This window comes from Oculina patagonica, chromosome 8 (genome assembly GCF_052425735.1).
Source record: "Oculina patagonica isolate OP01 chromosome 8, crgOcupat, whole genome shotgun sequence".
NCBI lineage: Eukaryota > Metazoa > Cnidaria > Anthozoa > Scleractinia > Oculinidae > Oculina > Oculina patagonica.
Genome location: NC_135765.1, coordinates 14563333 through 14589591, shown reverse-complemented (window position 1 = coordinate 14589591; position 26259 = coordinate 14563333). Strand labels below are relative to the sequence as shown.

Below are 26259 nucleotides of genomic sequence, written 5' to 3'. Positions count from 1 at the left end.
CCAGAGACACATGAGACTTTTGGTAAGCCTAGCATATATAATCGTTTCACCTTGCCCAGTCTACCTGGGTCAGGCCAGGAACAAATCAATTTACCTTGCAGAAAAACTGTCAGGCTTCATTTGAATTTTTACATTGCTAGCTGTAGTTTAAAATGCTACTGAAGGCCATCCAACAACTGAAAATACATGCCTTAAAAATGACAAACAGCTTTTTTTATAAAGTAGGTAAATGTCTGGTCAAAAAGTAGATCTTAAATGTTTTAGGTAATGAATGTGCGTAGAGAGGAGAATGGAAATTGCTAAGATTGGCTGAAGATATTAATAACTACCTGTACTTGTTACAATCCATAGTTTAACTCACCAGTAATTCAGAAAGTCCTTAAATCTGAATTCTGTAAATCCTGTTTACACATTAAGCATTCTATTAATCCCACAAATTACCTGTATACCACAAAATGCAAAAGAAACGTAAATCTTTGTCTGGCAATACAATACACATCATGGAAAGATACAAATTTAAAGTTAAGAAATGGTCTCATTTATCACACATACCCAAAGAGGCAAATATAATTTTTCTTTGCGGCCTGAAATGACCACTTGGTTAATATTTTGACAAACATTTCCTCGCGTATAAATAATGAAAGGATGCGATTCTTATTAATTTGAAAATATAAATTACAGTTACATGCCTCGACGAACTGAGTGACATCATCTACAAGATCTATTTTTTTATCGCCGAGCTCGGCTTTAATTCCAGCTAGCTAAGTTTTAGGACGATTCTATCTTTAGCACTTTTATAAATCTTCACATAAACGCCGAAGACATAAGCTTAAGCCAGTCTTCAAAATAAAATTATAGTACAATGAGAAACGCTTACCTCAGGTCATTGTAAGTTTCTGTTAGAAATGTTTGTGAAAAGCTTCCACCGTTTCTCCTCATTGCATATTCTTCTTAATCGGGAATACAAAGAAATGATATTGCATACCCTTTGAATCGTGATCGCTTTAAGAAGAAAGAACACTGAAAAACTATCCTATATAACTCAAAATCGCTACATTAGATCGCCATCGACGCCATTTTGAAAATGCTCTTGTTATGAGCCCGCAATACGGTCCACGGGGAAGGAGGACGCAGCTTAACTTCTCGCCAGGTGCCACTCCTTTCGTGTGAAAGAAATAATATCCATCCTCGCCAAAAGCAATTAAAAGGAAAAGAAACTGCCAACGCTATCGAAAAGAACACACACTCAAGCCTTTGGCAAAATGTTCTTTTATTTCAAATACAAATGGTCGTTGAGTAGGAAGCCAACAAACTTTTCAATTGTATTTTTTACTGCCGTACTTTTTCAGGAAAAAGTAATAATGGCCATTTTTAAAAACACTATTTAAAAAACTACAACTTCGCTTTAAAAGATCCTCAGAGAGAGGTTCTAGTAAAGTATTCAAGCGAATTTAAAATGGGATCCGTTCTGGTCACGTGACCGATGACGTCATAACAATCGAATTGATTAAAAATTACTTAACATATAAGTATCTACCAACATGTAATTTCTTGTTACCTCACATTTAATGCAACGCCAGATACGCACTTGTACCCAGACTCCCAATTTTTGAAAATTGTACATAGCTCCCTAAATATTTATATTTTGTTCGGTACCTGGGCAGTTCGAAATGCCTCACACCAATGTGCTCCAAACTGCCATTACTGCTTTTTCAGTAACAAACTATTTTCGTCACAGTGAGCAAAAACGGTCTTCTGATCAACGTCACGTGACTAATGACGTCATCGACCTAGGACTTTTACAAGAAGTAGTTTATGGTAAGAGTTATTTCTATACGACGTAGTACTCCTGCTGACTTCAAACTGACCAAGTTATTCAGTTTGGCATTGACGATTTTTCAGTTGCAAAGGATTTTGAGAACTTTTGGGAAGGTTTTTATTATAATTATATATTGTTATTATTATTATTATTATTATTATTATTATTATTATTATTATTATTATTATTATTACAAGTGAAACCGGTAAAAACAATATATAATTATATATTCCATAAAAACAGGAACATGTGAAAAGGTTAAAAAAATAGATTAGTCTGTATAAATCTGCAGCTTACTTTTATAAGTAAATGCTTACATTGTGCGCTTCCAGAAAATTCGATACTCACCCCAAGGATGGTCAATGGAAATTCCGAAGGGGAGGGAGGGCGCAATAGCCCAAATTTTTAAAATAAAGTATGAATTAATAATAATGCTAAACTAAAAGTGCCAGGGGGTCGGAAGGGTCCATCGTTGGGGTAGGTATGGATATTTTTGGAACCACACATTATAATTAAACTGCCATTAAGGTCTGGACACACTAGGCGACACGTCGCTGCAACACGTCGCGGCGACAGTCACCTAGTGTGACATGCGACAAACTATGTCACTGCAACAGAATTTTGTCCCTGCGACGTGTTGCACGAATTCAAACTGGTTTGAGAGCGCGTCATGTATTTTCGCCATATTGAATATGGAAAACTAGTTTGCATTCCCACTCTTCCAAATTCGCTGTTTGTGCACCAAACAAACACCTTGTTGCAGCGACTTAGTTGTAAGCAGTACACATGGAGCGAATTGTCGCCGCAACCTGTCAAGTCGCATAAGTTGTCCCGACCTTTACACTATTGAAGATACTTTAGCCTGCGCTAGAGTAAATTTATGGTCTGCGATAATAATTTTGTAAATTCTCTGTAATTTCGTTATTTTTATTGAAACTAAGGAGCAATTGTTGAATACCCCGTCATTATTCATCTGCTCCCGTGGTCCACAGTCCGCAGTGAAATGTTGTTGTTAAGTTATATTTCACTCATAACGCAGTCCGCAGTCATGCAGTCCATTGATCAAAATTGAATTAAATTGTTATAATTGCCTGCCACCGGGGTCCACAGTCCCATAGTGTTTTATTTGAAAATAATACAAAGTCTGCTAATCGCCTGCCACCGGGGCCCGTAGTCCCGAAGTCGATTCTAAGAAATGCTAGTAAATGTTATAATTGCCTGCCACCTCGGTCCGCAGTCCCGTAGTGGATTTCAAACAGTAGATATCCTGAACACAATATAAAGGCTAACGCAAGCAACCTAATCGCAGTCCGTAGTGTACCCAGAATTCTACATGTTAACAATAATTATATAGTGTTGTCCTTACAAATATAGATAGCTTACCGTGAACAGGCTAACCAAAGTGCATATTAGGCTAACCGAAATGAATAAGTACAAATGTAGGCCTTTCTAAACACAAAACGTTCTGTCCCATATGTTCACTATGGGACTGCGGACCACGGTGGCAGACAAGAAATGCGTGACTACGCAGTGACAGGCAATCTAAACACCAAACTTTTTGTGTCAGACTGTGGACTGCGGTGACATTAAAATCAGTTCAGCCTAAAATTTTGATATTTGTATGGTGACTGCGGACTGTGGTGGCAGTCATTTCAGCTATGCAAAAAAAGTGCCGGGGTAATCTACAATCATGCCAAAACAAAATAGTTTTGTCATGAACCCAGAATGGTTTCAAAACTTACATGTTATAAAGTGTCAGTATTCACATGTATTCTTATTGGGTTCTGGGATGTTCATATTACATAAATAGCTATAAATGTCACTAAAGTATATTCAGGTTTAAACTGGCAACATGTGGGAATCAATCATGTGACAATTTTATTACATTAACACAATGTGTATTTTTGAGTTCATTTTGACTGAGGAATGTCATTGCACTCTTCAAGTCACCTGTAAATAGAAACAAAACAAACAAAAACTGTTTATTTTGATGAAATTGCTATTTTTCCAGCATGCAGACTGTATAATTATTAAATGGCTTTTTTCAGTGTGTGAAAAAAAAACTGACTGCTTTCATTTTGGGCTAGTGGATTCAATAATTTTTTCCACTTGCTACATATGTAGATAGCCAAATGACATTTATGGATTTTTATTTTTTGATGTTGATCTTTCCAGAGAAATATGGGACTTTGGGCAAGCATATAATGGTTTCCCCTTGCACAGTCTACCTGGGTCAGGCCAGGAAGAAATCAATTTTCTTGGCACCCTTCCTTTCATTAATCATAATTTTGCAAAAAAAAAAATTGTCAGTCTTTATTTGAATATTTAACATTGCTAGCTGTAGTTTAAAATGCTACTGAAGGCCATCCAACAACTGAAAATACATGCCTTAAAAAATGTCAAACAGCTTTTTTTATAACGTAGGCAAATGTCTGGTCAAAAAGTAGATCTTTTAAAAATGTCTCAGGTAGTGAATGTGTGAAGAGAGGAGGATGGGAATTGCTGAGATTGGCTGAAGAGATCAATAACTGCCTGAACTTGTTGTAATCCATAGTTTAACTCACCAGTAATTCAGAAAGTCCTCAGTTCTGAATTCTGTAAATCCTGTTTAGACATTCTAATAATCCCTCAAATTACCTGTATACAACAAAATGCAAAAGAAACGTCAATCTATGTCTGGCAATACAATACACATCATGGAAAGATAGAAATTTAAACTTCAGAAATGGTCTCATTTATTTCTTTGCGGCCGGAAATGACCACATGGTCAATATTTTGTCAAACATTTCCTCGCGTATAAATAATTAAAGGATGCGATTCTTATTAAATTGAAGTAGCTTAACATTCAGATGACAAATATAAATAGCAATTACATGCCTCGACGAACTGAGTGACATTACTATGACACTATCGCCTCAAAATCTACAAGATCTATCGCCGAGCTCGGCTTTAATTCCAGTGAGCTAAGACCAGCTAAGTTTTAGTACGATTCTATCTTTAGCACTTTTATAAATCTTCACATAAACGCCGAAGACATAAGCTTAAGCCAGTCTTCAAAATGAAATTATAGTACAATGAGAAACGCTTACCTGAAGTGACCTCAGGTCATCACTGTATTAAGTCTCTGTTAGAAATGTTTGTGCGAAAAGCTTCCACCGTTTCTCCTCATTCCATATTCTTCTCCAGTGTCGGGAATACAAATAAAGGATATCGAATACCCTTTGTTTCGGGTCTCGTGATCGCGTCAAGAAGAAAGAACATTGACAAAACTATCCTATAGAACTCGAAATTGCAAAATCAAAACACTAATCGATCGACGCCATTTTGAAAATGCGCCCGCAATACGGACCGCGGGGAATCCGCAAGCAGGGGGGGCACAGCTAAAACTCTCCCCAAGCGCCACTCCTTTGTCTGAAAGAAATTACGTTCAACTTCGCCCAAAGCAATCACAATGAAAAGAAACTGATAACGCTATAATAAAGAGGATACACTCAAGCCTTTGGCAAAATTTTCTTTTATTTCAAATGCAAATGGTCGTTGAGTAGGAAGCCAACAAACTTTTCAATTGTATTTTTTACTGCCGTACTTTTTCACGAAAAAGTAATAATGGCCATTTTTCAAAACACTATTTAAAAAACTACAACTTTACTCAAAAAAATCCTAAGAGAGAGGTTCTAGTAAAGTTTTCAAGCGAATTTAAAAATGTGATCCGTTCTGGTCACGTGAGCGATGACGTCAAAACAATTAGATTAATTAAAAACTACTTCACATATAAGTATCTACCAACATGTATATTCTTGTTACCTCGCATTTAATGCAACGCCAGATACGCACCTGTACCCAGACTCCCATTTTTTGAAAATTGTGCATAGCTACCTTAATTTTGATATTTTGTTCGGTACCTGGGCAGTCCAAAATGCCTCACACCAATGTGCTTCAAACTGCAATGACTGCTTTTTTAGTAATAAACTATTTTCGTCACAGTGAGCAAAAACGAACTTCTGAGCAAAGTCACGTGACTAATGACGACATCAACCTACGACTTATACAAGAAGTAGTTTATGGTAAGAGTTATTTCTATACGACGTACTACTCCTGCTGACTTCAAACTGACCAAGTTATTTGGCATTGACGATTTTTCAGTTTCAAAGGATTTTGGGAAGGTTTTTATTATAATTATATATTGTTTTTATAATTATTATTATTTTATTTTATTTTTTTATTATTATCATTATTTTTTTAGCGTGCGCTGGAGAGGAGGCACTGGGAATGGAAAGTGGACGGATTACAGACCAACAAATCACCGCATCTTCACAAGAGTCTAAAATGTCAGGTCCGGCTAATGCCAGGCTCAACCTTGTCACAAAAGAATTTGCGGAAGATGAAGTGAGAATTGGCGCTTGGGAACCGCATATTGATGATCCGGATCCATATCTGCGAGTGGACTTTGGCCGCATTGTCAAAATAAAAAAGATTGCCACACAAGGCAGGGAGGATCATGACAACTGGGTCAAGAAATACAAGCTTTTTTTCGCCGAACACAACAAATTCTATGAGAGTTATAAAGAGAAAGGCATAGTTAAGGTAATCAGAACAAGTTTTAATGATTTGTTTAGGTGTTTAGAATCTGTGACAAAGATCTCGCCCTTGTTGTTGTTGTTGTTGTTGTTCCTTTTAACAATGATTTCGTGAGTTAATGACATAATGACGACACATTGGGTCATTCTGGTCCCAAAATGTATTTAATTACTAGAAACTCTGTGTTTATATTCAGTTTTAATCTGTTGTATCTAGCATAAATATGTTTAAGAGTTGAGATCGGGCTTTTGAAGCCCAACAGAACTCTAAAACCTATTAAAAGTGACTAGGCCCAATTTTGAAGCTTTTGGGCAATCGCCCCCTTAACGCATGTCCACAATTTTTTTGTCTGATCATGATTGAATTTAAAAATAATAAGTAGAAAAACCTAAACTACCATAATTCTATCATTTGTGCATCTGTTGTTGGCATGGAAGCATCAGGGAATAGCAATACAACTTTTTGTAGGTTTGCAACAGTCAAAACACAGAACTACATATTCAGACTAACCTTGTATATTTATAAGCCCGGTAATTCAGACTAACCTCACTGAAAATTTCATCTCACTTCAGCAAATACTTATTAAGATATCCTTTTTACTTACAAGGACTTTCTTGCAGAATAGCACAACTGAGAAAATCAAGTTTAAAGATTTAATTTGAATAATCACAATACTGTCAAAGACAATTACTGCGCCTAAGACAGTCTAAACCAAGTTCCCCAGGGGGGTTCTCCGACTTTAAAATAACGGGGATGATCGAAGGATTTTTTTGGGTTTGAAATTTCCGATTCCGGGATATTTTGGGGTTGGAAAATTTGGCAAGTATTTCTTTGGGTAACTTGATTTAAATAGGGGATTTTTTAGGGGTATTAAAAACGCGGCTTTGGCGTAATTATGGTATGATGAATAACCAAACACGAGCGTTCAATTTGTTATGGTTTTCTTTGTGTTATATTATCGCCCCTCCTGGCAATTTAGGGGTAAATTGACAAGGGATTTTTTGAGGAGTTATGTTTGGTCCAGGGATTTTTTTGGGTAATGTCGGAAGACTAAGGGATTTTTTTGAGTCCTGAGTTTTGCCTCCATTCATTCATCCCCGTCATTTACAAGCCGGAGTAGCCCCTCTGGGAATGTCCCGGGCAGAGCTGATCCCCGGAGCTGATCATCCTTTCTCAAGGCATTCGGTGTCGTTCTTCCATTTTTGCTGCTTCGATTCAGAACGATGATTTTCATTATATCTACGCTTCTTCGTGCTTAACGGGAACGATGCCGCTAAAAAACATATTATAAAGCAAAAATCACATAAGGAATAGAGTCGAAAAATACAAGTATACAATACCAAATTTAAGTTGTGTTAACCCCGGAAGAACAGCGGGGCCAGTCGAGCCACCTTTGCTGTAATTACAACCATAAATTAAACGGTCTAATATTTTATTTTCTTCTTAAAAGACGACGAAGAAGTATGATTAGTATTAGACCTTTCATTCTTCATTATCCAAAAATGCGAAAAAGATCACAAACGTTGACAAACCTCACTGTTTTCTCTCTGTTCGCTCAGATACGAGTCAATGCGAGCCTCGCTAACGTACTTGGTGGTTAGTATTCTAATATGGCGTTAGGCTCGGTCGCTCTCGAGTTCGGGCCGGCTTATTACTAATAGTATCTACACTTAAATGAGTTTGCAAGTGACGCATATCGGAATCTCCACAGAAACCTGTGTCTACGCCATGGGTTAAAAATGTAACTTAAGTGCGCTCGCTCCCTTTTTATTATAGGAGTTCGATGGAAACATCGACCAAAACGGAGTCGTCACTCATAATCTGTTACAGCCAATCAGGGCTCGCTACGTCTTAATAAAACCGACACAGGCGCGTAGACGTGTCGCGATGAGAGTTGAGTTTTATGGTTGCGTCCCTTCAGGTAAGCAATAATCTCAGATGTGGTCAAGTTTTAATGTTAAAGAATAATGACAGTGGGACCGTGTAGAAATCTCATTCTCATTGGAGTCACTTGATTCCAATAGTGCGCCTCAAGCATGTAAGAGTTCACAATTGGATTGCGCTTGCGCGAAACTCGCATGATCTTATTTTTCTTGTGATTAAATAGCATATCCGATTTGTCTGCCCAGACGCCGAGGTTGTCCAAATCCCTCTGTAGGTCAATTACATTCTCGGGCGAGTTAATGACTTTATAAACCTTTGTATCGTCAGCAAATGTTCTGACTTTGCACGATGCAACAGCATCCGGCAAGTCATTAGGAACAAGGAGAAAGAGCATGGGACCGAGGACTGATCCCTGGGGGACCCTTGAGGTCACTGACTTGCTCTCCGAAATTCCCCCAGGGACGATGACACGTGTTGCTTATGTCTAAGGAATCGTGGTTTATAACGACCTCTTCTGATTTAATTCTGTCCCTCATAGCAGCTTTGTGGCTAATCAACGAATTTCAAATGACTTCCCCTTGGTGCCATGCATGGCCATATCATGTCCATTTATGACCAACTATTTATTCAATAATTTATTCAGTTATGTCATTTGTCGATAGTCCGCTACCAAGTAGTTGGCCGGGTTGTTCACATGGACTTCGTACAAGAGCATCTTAAAAATAACAAGAAGGTAGACTTTGATGAAAATCAGTACCAGCCCAACAATATTGAGCTTGAAGTTCTGGCAGATACAGTGTATGTAAAGGTAAATACCTGCTTCGTTTATGCGAAGAAAATTACTTGCATGTTTACATAAAATAATTTACTCAAAACGTTTGTGTAAGAGTAAAGTTATTTATTATGCACTTATTAATAGAGAGAATCCCGGAGGAAAAAAAACATAAATAATAGTTATGCAATGTTTTCAGGTGGCATACCGCGAAATATCACACGAGTGACTTGATTGAGATAAATTATTTGCGGTATGCCACGAGTGGGATATTTGCGGTATGCCACGAGAAAACATTACATAACTATTTATCCCATGCCCCTTACCGTATTTATTCGATTTAGCGCCCGGGGCGCTTATTTAATTTTTGGACCTTGAGAGTGGGCGCTTGTTCGAGGTGGACGCTTATTCAAGTCTGGGCGCTTATTAAATTTTCACCATTTTTAGCAAGTAGAAAAGTTGAAGATGTACGAAGGCAGAATTTTAACTGTTCATTGAAAGTTTCTGTAAAAAGCTAACGAAAGACAAATAAAACTCGGCCTTCGGTGAAGTCTCTTAGTAGTACCGAGTCAGTTTCAAACAAATTGTCACAAGGGTCAATAAGCGAACTTTCTGGTGCTGCTTCCTTGATGTCTGGCGAGGAGGGTGGGCGCTTATCCGAGGCTGGGCGCTTATTTTCCCACCTCAGGGTGGGCGCTTATTCGAGGTTGGGCGCTTAATCGAATTAATGCGGTATATACGGACAACCAATAAAAAGATACAAAATTTAAGAGTGACTTTTACGAACGGCCGAGCGTTTTCTGGCAGTTGACGACTTTTGCTCATTAGCTTAGGTAGAGACCTGATGTAGTGCCCGTCTCGCCGCCCCCTCCCCCGCGCGCGCCCCCCCCCCCCCCCGCCCCGCCGCCCCCCCCCCCGCTCGGCGTCCCCCCCCTCGCCCTCTCCACCGGGCGCCCCTGCGGCGTGCGGGGCGTCGGTCGCCCCCCCGGTACAGGGGCAATCCCCTGTTCCCACCTTTGGCCCTGTCGGGGGCTTGCTCAGCTTGTGCGCGACGGAGAACGATAGCGAACGGGTGGTCTGGGCTCCGATCACGCTGACTTTGGTTTTTTGAGACTTCTGGGGGAACAAATCATCAGGTTCTTATCTACCAGCTATTTGAGCAAAATAATGAAGGAATTTGATCAATTTTCTGCCAGTGCAAGCGCGGTTTTATTAGTCCTTCTTAATGTTCCAGTTGATGTATATAGAGTATATATATTGCAAAAGTTGTAAAGCTTTTAATGTTACCGTATCCGGTTTAAAATTATCCGTCTGCTTATCGGATATATATATAACCAACAGAAAAAAGCATAAAGAAGTTGTTTTTGCGTTGTTTAGTTGGTGTTAAGTCATTGCAATTGTAAATATCTGTTTTAGAATATTTGTCTGACATCAAGGTGACGAAGTTCTTGCAATCCAAAGCTGTTTTCTTCACCGTTCCTGGCACAGGGCACAGAGGAGTCAAGTTTGTCCGCAATTCAAAATCTCTACCGTGCAAAACGACCTTCAAAGCGATCGTGTAAGCGTAGGTGATACAGCGCCGTCATGCGATACTTTGTTTACAGTTTGTATGGCAGGATCCTATCCTGCCAATGGTCGCCTGGGGGTGAAAAAATCGTCGCCCGAAGGGCGAAGATATTTTTTCGGAAAGCGAAGCTTTCTGACGAGGCACGAACTGCCGAGAAGAAAATGAGACAAGGGACGAAGCATTTTACCACGTGATCGGCTCGATGTCGCCGGAAGCATACTGGTGGCGGAAACGGAAGTCGTGTGTAGATCCATGCTGTGACAGATGAAATCAACCTTTACTAATCCGAAATTCAAAACAACAGCTGTTCTTTCGACCGGCGGTAAGATTCAAAATATGAATAGTGCTCTCCGGGAAAAGCGAAATTTACCAGACGAGGATCAACGCAATCCGAAGAAATTGAAAGTGGGAAACAAGGTGTTCTTTTCAAAATTGTAAGTTACTTGTGAAACACAATTATGGAAGCTATATATTTTATTGCAACATCGCATGTCTCGTGACGCATTTCCGCCACCAGTATCCTCCGGTCCGCATTGTACGAAATCGAATTTTTAACCGCCAAAAACTCGTCCCCCAAAATACGGCTTAAACGACTTGTTTAAAGATTTTCTTACAGCGTATGGGGAGAGAATACTAGTCTGAAACCTCATGTTAAAAATGAGATCGTTTCGTTTGATTTTGAGCGAGTAACGAGGGATCGGAATTTCACCTCAAATCGCTTTCGTCCCTTGCTCTCTTTCTTAGCTTACTGCTGGTGTCAATGGAAACGCCCACAAACATTGCTGTCAGCGGATGTCGCATGATGGTACGAATACGATATCACCAGACGATCTGCAAACAAGTAGAGATATTTTGACTTACGGACAAACTTGACTCCTCTGTGCCCTGTGTTCCTGTGTTTTCAGTTGCTGTGTGACAAATTCCTCGACGTTTGCAAAACGTTTTCATTCTAGAACAGTTTTTTCCGAATATTTAAAGTATAAAAATGTCAAATTTGAAAGAATATTTGGTTCTTTATTCACTTTAGAGAATTTCTCGAAAAATCTCGTCTAAGCTGACTGGAAAAATGGCGCCCGCTGCCGGCTTCTGACGGGAAAACTCGGTAGCCGTGCGAAACGCCGGGAATCTTTCGTGAAATACACTGTATTCCCCGTGGAATACCGCAAAATATGCAACGGCCTTCTAGGCTCCTGATTGGCTGTATTCTACAAGGCATGGGATAAAAAATGTATTAGGTTTACCAACAAATTTCCTTTACACTTAGTGATTGTTATTAACTTTGCTAGCTTCATTAAAAAAATATCAATACAATATCTGTAGGGCTGGTCTTTTTGCTAGGAACGTAAACAAACGTCATCGATGCTTAACCTTATTCAGACCGGGTTTTTTTTTATCTTTTCAGACCAGGGGGGGGGGGGGATTCCGCCGCCCCCCTCCGTAACTTCCAGAATATTTATGCAATCACAATGAAACTTAGAGGATAAGTAGTATGTCCGAAAATCTATCCTTTAGTATACGTCACGTGGGATGATGACGTCACATCATGTGATTATTACATCATGTGGTCAAAACAGCAGCTGTCTTGGATCCGCCATCTTGGATTTCCAAATTTTTCCAAAACGTCAGGAAACCGCCCAAAATTACTGCAAAGTACTCAAAATCAATAAAACTGTGCTTAAAAACTGTAAAAAGGTGAAAATAATTGCATTAAAGTTATTTTTCGTTAATAGAAACACGAAAACTACAAATTTGGGAGAATATGTCTGTCAAAATCCCGTGCCATGATGACGTCAAGTTAAGACATAACAACCTTTCCTACCAAATTATTCCCAGAAAAATGTTAGATAAACTCGCAAAGTTTGGAAGCGTTTGGTTGAATCACAAGCGTTTGTCGTTCGTAATCTGTCTTAAACTTCGTCAGTGGGAAGCATTCTTGGTTATTTGCGCGTTTTTATTACCCCTTTGTTGTTTTTCTACATTACACAACAATTATTTTGAGGTTTTCTTCACTCTGGAAGTAATAAAAAAAATACCTTAAAATATCGTGTCACTGGTCATTTAAACCAAAACGTTGGGTGCTCCAAAATCAATTAGAATAGCAAGTTATTTTGTCTAGAGCTGAGAGTTTTTCAAAAAAATATTTATCTTATTGTCACACAATTGTAAGTTTCAGGTGTTGTTATCTCGTAGGGTGACATTAAAATGCGTGGCATAAAAAAACTAACAGTGTTTAGCCGCAAAGTCGTCTCAGCGGCAAACAGTCGATTGGAACTGTCAGCTCCAGCTTTGATGCAAACGTTCAAGTTACAGAAGGCTGGCGATGACGGGGATGGAGGAGTGTTTGGAGTGCCGGGACCAATAGGTAAGGCAACTAGTTTGTTAAAGGTTTGTCGCTGACTGTGTTTTTGATGTTATTTTCCAAGACGTTTCGGCTATCGCTTAAGCCTTCACACGCGATTTAAAATAGCAGAATGTTAGCGCGCGCATTGAAAATAACGTGTAAAAGTTTGAAACAAAAGAACGTGGCGCGAAACTCATGCGCGTGACAAGGACTTGTAAACCTCTGGGATAACAGCATGGTCGTTCCCAGGGTGCGGATCCTTAATGGACAACCAGGCTTCCAAAAAGAGTAAGGCAACTGGTGTGGTAAAAAAGAACTTTGCGTGGACCAAGATCACGAGAATGAGAGGCATAGCTATATGGTTAAAAACAGTAAACAGTGCCTAAGTCCACTACACATATTTGTTAACGATCTGCACGCTACAATCTTCCCATGCATTGTTACATTTTATAAATGAATATATACATATTTATATTTGGTTTGTTTGTTTTTTATTCACAAGTGGAGATCTATGCTGATGTATTAAAAGGTGACCTCAGTGTTCTTACTAGTGGTGGAGGTGGGAGCAAGGCACAAGATGGCAGATACGGTAAAGATGGAAATCCTGTAACAGACGTCGAGGTATGTTAATAAGGAATTGTGCGATGGGAAACAGTTGTTACATTGCCACTTTGTATATTAGTGGAGATCAAGGTGAAGTAGCATTCAAACAAGAGAAATAGAAAGTACGGCCGATAAATTCTTGTACAATCAACGTTTCTTTGATCCGGTCAAGTCTGCGGCGGTGAAGTTACTCTCCTGTTTAAAGAAAGTTTGCAAGAAGACATCATAAGTCAAATGTAGGTGGAAATCTAGCAATTTGCGGGTTATACAACTGCCATTTATATCTTACAATTTTCAAAGTTTAACTGGCTTGACATTGACTTAACGTCGTTTACGGCGTTGTGCCAAGTGAAGTTAACGTAGTTCTCCCTTTAGATGGCAAAGGTCTTTAGCCACATCAGTTCGGACTTGGAACTAGACTTTATGGCTGATTTGAAGACGGTCATAGCATTTCTTTTATGCATATATTTCATTATTTTTTTACCACCTTTTTTATCCTTCGTAGAAAGACGACAGATCGGAAAGTGAATGTGAAAACAGTCGTCCAAATAATGATCACAGAACGTGCAGACCGTCATCCTATGCAGGGATAAAGGGTGAACCGGGTATGCCTGGCACCCCCGGGGGGTATGCCGGAAAATCAGGTAACACATCAAAATTTCAAGTTACCCACTTCTGGAACTTGTCGAAAAGCTCTAGAATAGTTCGGGAGAATGGAAGACTTTGTCATCGTAAAAAATGATTTTTTCTTTTTTCTTAATAGGAAATGGTGGTGACGCTGGATATCAAAGTCTTTACGGGAGACGAACGGAAGGAAAAGTGAATCTCAAAAGTTGTAGCGGAAGCGGAGCACCACCAGCTACAAATGGGAAAGGCGGAATAGGTGATTGCTGTTAATTCGGATAATTATATTAGCAACAGAAATGCTTTAAGTAAAGTTCATATATGGAGGATAATACACGTTGGCTCAAAGATATGAATTCTATGTCCTCGTGACAAAAACGATATCTCAGTCGTTTGCGGATCTCGTTTTATCCACGAGAACATAAAATTTATATCTTTGAGCCAACGTGTAGTGTTCTTTTTATTTTATTGCATATATAGCTTGAATTTTGGGCAATAAACCTTGCAAATATATTTCTATATTTGCTATATTTCACATGTGAAAAAAGCGATACGTCCAATCAGCTTCGGGTATAGCTTTCTTCACATGTGAAAAATATAACCAATCAGCATCTAGAGAGGAACAACCCAACCAATCAGAGCGCGAGAACTCAAATGGCTTCCAACAAGGTTGAACAGCGAGCGGCAAGTTTGCTCCCGACAGCAGTACTGTAGCAATTTATGCTTGTAAAACATGGCTATACGTTTTGTTCCTTTAGAAAACATTGTCTTTAGAGAGCTTTATGGAAAGGCAAGCAAACAGGACGAACTCGCTAAGCAAAACCGAAACAATACAGTAATAAGATGATAACGATAAAAGTTATACTTCAAAGGCGGAGCGAAGACAAGCGAAGTGTCGACAAGTCAAGAGAAGCGGAGTAGACTGCGAGCAGTCCCTATTTTTTTCGCAGAGTCCGTCGAGTATGAAGCAAAAATATTTTCGCAGAGTCCGTCGAGCGTGAAGCGAAAAAAATCATGTTTCGCTTCAAGCTCGACGGACCCGCGAAAAAATAGGGACTGCTCGTAGTCTACCGGCGGACAAGAATTTCTTTCAAACTTACTTCGCATCCGCAGACTTTCTAAGAATATTCAAGCACTCTTGGGAACACCATGGTAAAGAAGATTTTATTTCTATAGCTGAATTTACGCCGCAATTAACTCTTTGTGTTATCACCATTTTGTTCAAAATTCGCCTGCGTGTTTAGTTGATTCGCTTGTGGCGACGCTTACTCCATGCGATACCAAATGTTTTATTTTGCTTTCAAAAAGTAACGCATTGTGTTTAATTAAATAAAGTTTTTCCAGGAGGTTTGTCGGCAGTAATTTGTCTCATTTGATTAAAAGTGATTTCGCTTGAAAAGCGATGTGCATTTTGCCGCTTTATTTTTCTCCCGCTAGGTCAAACTGTAACATGTCCTGTATGTCAAAGGTTTATTTATTTATTTGCGGGAAAAATAGCGTCAAGTTTACAATGGTTGAATTCTCGTTATATATATATAACAGTAAAATCTCAAGAGTTAGTTTATATGGTCATTTATTCGCTACTCTGAGTTTCATGCCTCGTGCGAGGCAATCATCAGGCGACTGCCAGAAAAAACGGTTACATTCAAAGATATTTGAAGAGATGTAATTTGTGTTTGTGGGAGAAATTTTTCATTTTATGTAAACCGGAAATGTCAACTCTGAACAGCAGAAATGAGCTTGTATCGTGTTGCAGACACTCTAGGAAATTCTTACTGAAAAACGTTTTTTAACTAGTGATAAAGTTCTCGCGTGACGTGACATATGACACGCAATGTATTGTATTGTTCTGAATTTTCAAATATCTTTGATATATATATATATATATATATATATATATATATATACACCCGTTTTCAGAAACGTTTTCATCTAGAGAGATATATATATAGGTAGATACTTTTGTTTGCATGCACGAGCGCGCTTGCGAATGTCACACTTTATATTGTTGTATGTGTGTGGCTCCTGTGGTCCTTTGTGTCTCAGTGTCGTTCTTCTCGCGTTGGTTCCCCCTGGTGAGGTCTTCGTGGTCACTTACGTGCGACGCTGTGAGCACCTTCACTCGCATGTCTGCGGGCGGGCGGCGGGCTTGAGGAGCATATTTTGGCGATGAAGACATCTTTTGGTGATGTACGTGGCTTGTGCAAGCAACAAAAACCATATGAACACATCAACAACTTGCGACAGATCTTCGCCTTCCAATTCGTGACGGGCGAACATTTCCGTTTCGTCGACGAATTGAAGACAGTTTTTTTTGTCACTGATTGTTCTCCGCAAAACCATATTCACAATCATTACTGGGGGCTGCATCATGGCGCATTAGCACTCATACAACCTATCAAGGAACAACGTTTTAAACTCGCTACACATATTCATTCATATTGCTCTCGTCTAAATAACAAAAGGATGTTTTTCTCCTTAGGTGTGCTCATCACACATACAACAATAAAGTGTGACATTCCAAGCGCGCTCGTGCATGCAAACAAAATATCTACCTATATATATATCTCTCTAGATGAAAACGTTTCTGAAAACGGGTGTATATATATATATATATATATATATATATATAATTAACACAAATACAATTTTTACGATCACCCGTCCTCCTCTACTGACGCGACATCATCTACATTTAAACTAATACAAGCACGCGCAATACACAGTCGGCTACAAATTGAATGCAATTTGCGCGCGCTACCACCCGCGCGAAAACATTGAGCTCGCGCACATATAGGGTTAATTATAGATTCACTGAATTCTATTCGTAAACGTCTCCGCGATTCTGCGTGAGAGTCGCTCTCATTGCCGCTGGGTCTCGGCGGATCGCCCACTGTCCTTCCTTTCTTATTTTCTTTTTACCCTTCTTCAGTGTACATTGAGATCTTGTGTCCCTGATTCCGTTCTAATGTTGTCATCGTTCCCGGTGACTCTTGGAGTGAGCTGCGGCTCTTTGATTTCTTCCTAACTTAGTGGTGTGGGCGTCTCAACCACAACCTTCAATTTCACCATTTTCATTCCCAACTGGTGATTTGGTGTACTTCACCAGTACATTACTCGAGATCTGTCCCCCTCAACAAATTCTTAATCAATTGTGCCGTTCGTGTTTGCGCGTGCTCTGTATATAGTTTAATTTGTAACGTTACTTGTAGATGGCGTGTAACGCGTTTTTCATTTTCACCCTGAGGAGCGGTACCGGCGAAATATAGGTGATCGTAAAAAGTGTGTCATACTTCATTTGTGTTAATTTTTATTTGAACTTGAAGCAAGACCTATACACACAAAAGATGCGTGTGGAAAATTATATATATATATATATATATATATATATATATATATATATATAATTATTGAGCACCAATCAGGCAGTGGGTGCCCCTCCAATCGACTTGCTAGAACTTTGCCTGCATGTTTGGTCCCCTGGCCAGTGACTTTGGCCTTTCGGAGCCGTTTTGGGCCTGATATCTGAGAGGATTTGCAAAAACCTGGTCGCCCAGGTTTTCGCTTGGACTCGGGCGAAGCCCGAGTCCAAGCCCAGCTGGTGCCCTTAACTTGAGGGGGGCTTCCGTCACCAGTGCTCTGGTGACCTGGCCCAGGGTCTTAGCTATCCGCTGGTGCCTGGCTGGCGGACTAGCTGTCAAAAGCAGGGGGGAGGGGAGGGTTTGTCTTTGGACGCTTGGGCCCATTTGTGTTAAATTTTCAGTATGTTTGTGTTAAATTTTGAATGCCCTGCGAGGGGCTGTTGAATATTTTGATTGACATTGCTTGAGGGTTCCCTGCTGAGAAGGGACCTGGCTGCTGTGTCAGGTGTCACCTGGGCTGGTGACGTGCCAATCTCTAGCCAGGGGGGAGGCCCGGGGACTTGTAAACAGCTTGGAGTGTTTATTTTTTTAGTATGTTTGTGTTAAATTTTGAATGCCCTGTGAGGGGCTGTTGAATATTTTGATTGACATTGCTTGAGGGTTCCCTGCTGAGAAGGGACCTGGCTGCTGTGTCAGGTGTCACCTGGGCTGGTGACGTGCCAATCTCTAGCCAGGGGGGAGGCCCGGGGACTTGTAAACAGCTTGGAGTGTTTATTTTTTTAGTATGTTTGTGTTAAATTTTGAATGCCCTGTGAGGGGCTGTTGAATATTTTGATTGACATTGCTTGAGGGTTCCCTGCTGAGAAGGGACCTGGCTGCTGTGTCAGGTGTCACCTGGGCTGGTGACGTGCCAATCTCTAGCCAGGGGGGAGGCCCGGGGACTTGTAACAGCTTGGAGTAATTTGGCTTGTGGGCGACCCGGTTCTTGCAAATCCGCTCAGATATATATATATATATATATATATATATATATATATATAATTAAACTTATAATTAAACTTAGATAAACTTAGATAAAACTTAGAAAAAAGATTGCATAACAAGGTAATGATGACTTACAAGAACGCGAGAATGATAGGATAACAACAATATGTAGCAGAAGCCTTAATCACTAGCCGTACAATAGTGTCTAATTACGTGTTGTATCGGACGCGATTTTTCGATCTAAATTCGCGTCTTTTGTTAAGACCGTGAGGATTGAGTGTAAATAGCTGCGAGGTCCAATAGGCCTCTCTAGTTAGTAATAACTTGTCAATAAAAGCAGCGTCCCCTTGGCTAGTAATTTGCTCGATGATAATAAAGCTTATTTCGGAAATTTCGTGCCTTGCGCAATTAAAATGAACCGCAAGCTCGCACGTCTTTTTGTTGGTAAGCATGGATGATTTATGATTACGAAAGCGAACTTTAAATTCTGTGGTTGTTGATCCTACATACTGTAATTTGCATTTATTGCAAGAGGCCAAGTAAACAACGTTTTTAGATGTGCACGACAATTTCTGATTTATCTTGTAAACTCGGCCTGTGGAAAAGCTGCGAAATAAGCTTTATTTCTAAAGCTTTATTAAGCTTTATATATATATATATAATAAACAAATTACAGTATAGAAAGTGCGTTGTGCGGATTTTTATTCACTCGTTGCAAAACTTTGGAAAACTCACTCGTTCGCTAAGCTCACTCTTTCGTTTTGCCAAAGTTTTGCAACTCGTAAATAAAAATCCGTACGTCGCACTTTCTATGAAGTAATCTATAAATATGGAGACCAGATGTAGTTCATATTGCCGATTTTATTTCATTGTTTTCGAATAATCGAGCTACTGCAAATCACGATGCGGCAATGGCAATGTTTTGACCGCCGATAATTTTCAACTGTTTTTTTACTGTTCTTTACAACATCTTGCACTTTGTGAAAATCCCTGCGGTGATTTCCTTCTAAAAACCATGAAATCGTCAAGGTCTCTATAATCGTGTTGTCACTGTTTTTCGAAAAACTCATTCTTTTTCGTCGCTTAGTTAAACAAATTAAACCTGCTTGCCGATGCCTGTTCAGCAAAGTAGAAAAGGCGCGAATCGTGACGTCAGTTAGCTATATCACGGCATGTACACTCGCAAGTGTGAAATACAGACAATACACCACCTGTGTCTCGGATGGAGTGGCGTATGGAATCTACGAGGTCTACGAGTGGTTTAGCTCCAACAATTCCAACAAAATGCTCTCCTCCATTTTTCATGGAAAATGTACGAAATATCAGAAATAGAATGAGTGAACCCAGCGAACGAGTGAGATTTCTGAAACTAAAAATATATATATAAAAAAAAGTGCGTTAACAACGTACAAAGCACTTTTCATGGCGTGTTGTGTTTATTATATACGTACTGAGATTAAACGCCAAATTTAATGAACAATTTAGTTGAGAAAACCACACCGAGAGATGGCTTGTGTGCGAAACGCCCCTAATTAAGTTAGGACGAAAAATTTCAATTTGGTACAACTCACACGTAAAAAAACAACAACAACAGCAACATCAACAACAACAACACGATACACGGTTTCTGATTAGTTTACATCGGTTTGCGAACAAAAATTACTTTGAGGCTTTTCAGTGGGTAAATCTTATACCATAATACAGCATACTTATACCATACCCAGGCCGGCAATTATAATTAATTGCTTTGGCAAAGACACTTAAAGAGATTGTATTTCGATATCCATATTTCTATACGCGCGCATTCCATTTCAATTTCGAGTCGATCTGGAGAGCAAAATTGAAAAATACTGTAAGTCATATAATGAATAGAATGAAAATTTCATATAGACGGAAGAGATTCAAGAAGAAAAACTTCACAGTAAAAACACCTGTATGCCCAAACAATAAATTGTAAAAACTTGTTGTTATATGCCCTATCACGGTAGTTTTAGACTTTTTTTGAAGATAAATGAAAACACAAACGCAATTCGTAATTGATCTCTTACCTATAGAGCGGTTTTCACTTGAGTGTCGAAAGTAATTCGCGTCTGCTTTGGTTTTGTATTCCTACGCTTTGTGATTGGTTTAAAATTCTCGCGCCACTTTCTCAGTCAATCAGAAGTAAAACCAAAATCAATCATGACGCGTTCGCGCACGTTTTCCCGCGCTTCGTGCCGGCTACGTGTATTTGCTTCGAGTTTTGATTGGTTTACTGGATTGTCTGTGTCCTTTGTGATTGGCCAGAGTGATAACTTTGGTTTTGGTTTTACGACACTCAATTGAAAACTGCTCTATTTCGTGTGAATAACCACTCAAAATGAATGAATGACTCTTTCACCTTTTTGCCAAACCGATGAGAACTGTGATAACAGCTATTTGATGCAAAGCGCGGAGTGGGAGGAGGGAGGCGAAAGGAGGGGGAATTGGACGGGAATGGAGAGGAGAGAGGGCGAGGGACGGAGAGAGACGCGGAAAAAACGCAGTGGGGCGTGGAAGGAACATAGAAGGACGCAAAATGCACTTATCACAACGACAAGCCTAATATTGTAGAAGGTATCTGTTAGATAAAGTCCACAGTTTTAGCGTGTTGAAAAAAGAAAGGCCTTATATTTATGGTTAAAGATGTTTGCGTATTTGTTTGTTTATTTTTGTTTGTAACTTTTTCAGGGAGTCCGGGAGGCTTGGGCGGAAGAGGAATCGCATGTAAGGTGTTTGAATATGTTTACACCACTAATCCAGGATATTTCTGTGGAAGTGACAAGAAAACAAATCGAGCGGATCCAGGGGAACCGGGAATCCCCGGAACTAATGGGCACAGTTAAGTATTGTAGTGAACACCTAACCTAACGCATCTGTAAATATTAACAAATCGGTTAAATATAAACAAAGCAGGTTAACCCCGATTTACGTTATCGTAGAGTTACTAGAGTTGCCAATTAAATAAAGGAAGAAAAGAAAAGAAATGTTTACAAAACTGTGTGGCTTTCTGAAGGCTGATCACGAAAAATATTAACACTTATTGGATAAGATTGAGCGAAATGTTCATTGTCAATAAGCTCCCAAGGGGAGTATTGCGCGAAGTTCGCGCTCGGCTTGCCAACCGGGGCGTTTTTATTTCGCCCTATACCCCACTGGGGAGCCTATGTAGAGCATGATTTTTCAGTGGCGAGAAGATCAATTATATGCCGAAGCCTAAAGCTTAGGCAAACATATGTCCTGCGAGAAATTAAAAAAAGTTACAAGTTACGAGTTCAAAAAATGTTTTCACGATAATGATCTCTGAGTTTGTTTTTCACAATTATCGTTGGTAAGCGGGAGGCGGACGCTTCCTTGTTGAAGTAAGCTAATGTTGGTTTTTGAGGAAAACACAACTATACATGAACTGAACATTCTGACAAATTCAGATTCACTACAATAAATATGTACGCTGATTGGCCCGTCTCCCTTAAATCCCGAAAACATCATAGTAACCAGGAGCCCATTACCCGGAGCGTGCAACTTCCATCTGTGTCTTAGTCCAGTCCCAGAATTCTCTCTTCCACGCGCTCTTTATAGGGGCTGAACCCAGGCGCGCGAAGAAGAGAGCCCAGGATAACTTGCATGCGCATGCGCCAGTTTTTCCCCCAAAATTGAGGGAAAACCATATTTGGGAGCCCTTTTGAAAACGCGCGCGCACAGATGACGAGTTTAACTACGCGACCGTGTACTAAAGCAGGATCACCGAAATAACTTTTAGAAGCCTAGCTTGGCAGTCAGTGTCTGCTAAAAGCTTACGGCCAAAACAAAAATCGATATCCGTCAACTATTCCTAGTATTTTGTAGCTGTTTATTGAATTGGTTTTGGATGCAATTGAGCACAGTTTTTTTCTTGCATTTATTCGCGTGCTCGGTCGCGTAGTTGAATTCGTCATTTTGAGCGAGCCAGTTTTAACCTAGCGCGCGCGTCCCAAGCAAGTGACGCCACACTCCTCGCTTCTGATTGGTTCGTTCTGAGCATGCGCATGCAAGTTATCCTGGACTCTCTCTTCGCGCGCTTGGGTTCAACCCCTATAAAGGGCGCGTGGAAGAGAGAGTTCAGGGACTGGACTATCTGTGTCTGTGAAACGGCGTTTTCGCAAGTTAAGTTATTTTTAGTGACGATTTTCCCGCGAATTGGTTTTGGATAGCAAATCAAAAGCGATTTCTTAATAGACTGTTGATGTATAGCTACAGTACCTCGTCTACCTGGGAAGCTGACGGATCACTGGCTTTCTGAAGGCTGAACACGCAAAGTGTAGTTATCCATATCTTGGAAGTGCTCTTAGGACGACTTGTTGGACTTCATAAAAATTGCTGGGGACTATTTAAGGCATATGTTGTAAAAACCATGAAAACCTTGAACAAGCCTTCAGTAATTTTCAGTGCGATGGATTGCGATTGTTTTAAACAAAAACGTATTTGAGAAAGTAACAAAGTGAAAAATTGTATATTTTTTGTTGTGGTTATATCATTGCCATACTTGCTGTATTAGAGTCACCCGTATTACTCGAGAAGTTATATTATCTACAAACAGTGAAACTGTAAAAAAGAAAGAAAGCTGTTTTACTAGTTTAGCGTATTTAACCAGACTAAACCGATATATAGATTGAGGTCTTTTCTTTTTGTTTTCTTTTTTTTGTCTTTTCGTCTCCGTTGCAATCCTGTAAAAAAAGAAAGTTACGTGAACAATTTCCACATGAATTAAATCCATTGTTTCTTATATTGTTACCATATAGCGCCGGACATTTACGGTTCCGATGGTGAAATGGAACTCGCCTACATTACAAAATCCTACCTGAGTTACAAGGAAAAAATGAAATATCCGCTGGTTTTATTAAAGTTGATGAAGAGACACGCCGAGGATCTTATTTGGGCCAACAATATCGAGGAAGGGAAGACAGTCCTCGAGTTTCTTGTTGACGTCACGGATGACAGGGCGGATGCATCTAAAATAAACAAAGGTTAGTTACTCCATGGGAATGAAATTAAAGACTTTCTTTACTAAATGTAATATCACACAGATATATATGTCATATTTAACAATTATTGGTCTCAGGCTCTGGGAACATTAAACAATTATTACATGAGCGCGCGTTTGATAAGAGATGATAGATAGCCAACGAAGCACGTCGCGCGTCGTTGGCTACAACTATCTCATCTCCAACAAGCGCGAGTGTAATAATAATTTTATTAAAAATGTCCAGATGATTGCAAAATTTGAGCTACCGGGAGATCTCGCTGACGCGTTCACCTACCATATCTTTAGTTTAGGTAATAAAACGGAGCAAAACAATCACTACGAAAAAACAAAACAAAAATCAGTTTCCGGCACCTTTTCTAACAGTGATCTGAGCAATTGTGCTACTCGTCTTAAAATGTTTCAGTTCAGTCCGACGAGAACTGAATAGTTTCTGTTCAGTCGATCCAGCCCAGTTTCTCATGGCCGCGCGATCTATGAAACCAATTTACGATCATTTTTCTTGAAGATCATTTCTTGAAATTATTTTCGGTCCAAAACCCTTTTTTTCAAAGTTCAAAGTTTTCAATGTTTTGACCAAGGCGTTGTCCTCGCGTCGCCGTCGTTATTGCTAAAGCTCTCTATTGTTGTTGAATTTAAAGTTTCTGACATTTTCTGTTACTTTGGTCTTGACAGTTTTTCAATCGCTCTAATTTTCTTTAATTTTTAGTTGCGAAACTCAGACTAGGCTTTCTGAACAATGACGGATTTGACAGATTTGGTAAAAATAAACTTTTCGCGCCTCTACAAAAATGGACAGCTTTTAAGAAGGATGTGGAAGATTTAAAAAAAAACGCCGTGGATTTCCAAAAGGCTTACAACGAAATAAAACAGTCACTGGAACAAAAAGAGGACTTAAAGAGTGTGGTTAAAACATTAAATAGTGGCACTGGTACTCCTGTCCAAAAACAGAAGAAGCGGCTCGAAAAGGCACGATTGGCAGCAAATCAGGAGAAGGACCTGTATGTTAAGGTGAGTCGCGTTTTTGTGCTTTAATTCTTGAATTGTTTTGGCCCGATTTTAAATTAAGGACGTTTACGCTAATTGTTATTGCGCATTCTTACTGCGCACTTAATTCATGTCGCAACGCCACGCCACGTCATGCACGAGCGCCCGCTGAAAAAACTTTCCAAACACATATTAGGCGAGTAGTCGTTGTGCTAACTTCGCTTGCAGTTTGCTCTCTTAAACGGTCGGTGACCCCCACTTTTTTCGGGATAAATAAACTTTTGGGATAAATCTCTACCGATTGACAAAAAATGAGCCAAGTTCGAATGTTAGAAGTTTATTATATTTTCATGTTCTCTTCCCGCGCGCGATCGAATCAGTCAAATTTTGCAGCATTTTGCTGTATGAACGTTTGCAAATCCAATTGATAAAGACAAGGTTTACTCTAAGAGACTTTAAAGTATAATATATTTGTTAAATAGACCCACTTAAATAAATTGGGACAAAGGAAGTTGGCCTGCATCAATTCATTGAAAACATTTTGTTGCCAGAAGCCGCAGAGGTCATATTTAGTGACGGAATCAAAATTTATCCAAATAAGCGCCTTCTTTCAGATATCGTATCTCGAAAACAAATTCGGTGACCCCCATTTTTTTTACATTTCTGACATAAGTAACTTGAAAACTAGCAGTGGTGAAAGTTTAAGAAAAATTTCAATGTTGGAAGGTTTTCGCGCGAACATCCTTAAACTGAACAACTATCAACTCTGCAATTTTGGGCTCGTCACGTTGTTAAGCTGCGTCGGCAGGCAACCTGAAACAAACACTTAATTAAATAATGGTCATCTTGGCAACATTATAACCTGTTAAACACATTAATTTTCGCTTTAAGGTAGTTCCCTTGAAATAGAACTGCTCATAGATTTCCAACCAAACTTTGCCAGTTGGTTGTTTACCTAAAGGAAGGAGCAGGAAGACCTTGTATTTATCATATAATTCCTTATATTTCCTTTGCGAGTACTGGCAAAGTACACGTTTTCGGTGATAATGTATTATTCTGCCATAGAAATTGATCTGTATTCATTTTATAGAAATAATTTGATCGCTACTTTCGAACTAAGAAAAAAAAATGATAGGTCACCGAACTCGTTTACGAGAAAACGATGATTTCTCTCTCTCGCGAACCAAGCCGCATAGAAAAAAGCCGCCATTTTGTTAATGTGCGCGCGCTAATTACGCGTAAAATTCTGCGCAGTAAGGATGCGCAATGCAATAATAGAGAATCACCTTAAGTGCTTATAATTCATAAACCAACTCAGTGACCCCCATTTTTATTATTGATTAATAATCAGCATCTTAAGATACAACTTTCTGCAAAGTTAAAAAAATTTCTCCGGAGCGGTAAAGCTCCATTAAATTTTCGAAAATTTGACAATTTAAAAAGATGAAAAACAAAAAAAAAAGGGGGAAAAATGCTTTGAAACCCCTTTCGTAGCGTTTAAATTTTCATGGTCATTGTTTTGAGAACATGGTGGTTTGCAGATTTCCCTTCATTTAGGCAACACTGAAAGACGCAAAATTTCAAAAAGAAAATTTAATCTTTCAAATTGGCATCAGTTGGATATCCATGGAGTTAATGAACGTTTCTCATTTTATTAATTTATTCAGGCATATGTGATCATGCTTAACCCAATAACATAA

General features: G+C 39.4%; 2 protein-coding genes and 1 long non-coding RNA gene across 3 annotated transcripts in view; 2 read left to right on the top strand and 1 right to left on the bottom strand.

Annotated features, from left to right (window-relative positions):
- LOC144663138 (uncharacterized) overlaps positions 1–26259 on the top strand; it is a 27353-nt gene extending 1094 nt beyond the window's left edge. The window contains exons 2-12 of the mRNA XM_078524071.1: positions 6063–6403; positions 8174–8318; positions 8944–9089; positions 12811–12982; positions 13464–13582; positions 14070–14208; positions 14328–14447; positions 21244–21393; positions 23331–23555; positions 24282–24583; positions 26227–26259. Coding sequence (XP_078380197.1) covers positions 6063–6403; positions 8174–8318; positions 8944–9089; positions 12811–12982; positions 13464–13582; positions 14070–14208; positions 14328–14447; positions 21244–21393; positions 23331–23555; positions 24282–24583; positions 26227–26259 — 1892 coding nt within the window. The remainder of the gene's footprint in view (positions 1–6062; positions 6404–8173; positions 8319–8943; positions 9090–12810; positions 12983–13463; positions 13583–14069; positions 14209–14327; positions 14448–21243; positions 21394–23330; positions 23556–24281; positions 24584–26226) is intronic.
- LOC144663218 (uncharacterized) lies at positions 3747–5161 on the bottom strand. The gene is made up of 3 exons (XR_013572586.1): positions 4909–5161; positions 4384–4456; positions 3747–3769 (listed from the first exon to the last, which is right to left on the bottom strand). It is a non-coding gene; the product is annotated as an uncharacterized LOC144663218 (long non-coding RNA).
- LOC144663137 (uncharacterized) overlaps positions 6146–26259 on the top strand; it is a 35042-nt gene continuing 14928 nt past the window's right edge. The window contains exons 1-10 of the mRNA XM_078524070.1: positions 6146–6403; positions 8174–8318; positions 8944–9089; positions 12811–12982; positions 13464–13582; positions 14070–14208; positions 14328–14447; positions 21244–21393; positions 23331–23555; positions 24282–24583. Of these exons, the coding sequence (XP_078380196.1) occupies positions 6146–6403; positions 8174–8318; positions 8944–9089; positions 12811–12982; positions 13464–13582; positions 14070–14208; positions 14328–14447; positions 21244–21393; positions 23331–23555; positions 24282–24583 (1776 nt within the window). The remainder of the gene's footprint in view (positions 6404–8173; positions 8319–8943; positions 9090–12810; positions 12983–13463; positions 13583–14069; positions 14209–14327; positions 14448–21243; positions 21394–23330; positions 23556–24281; positions 24584–26259) is intronic.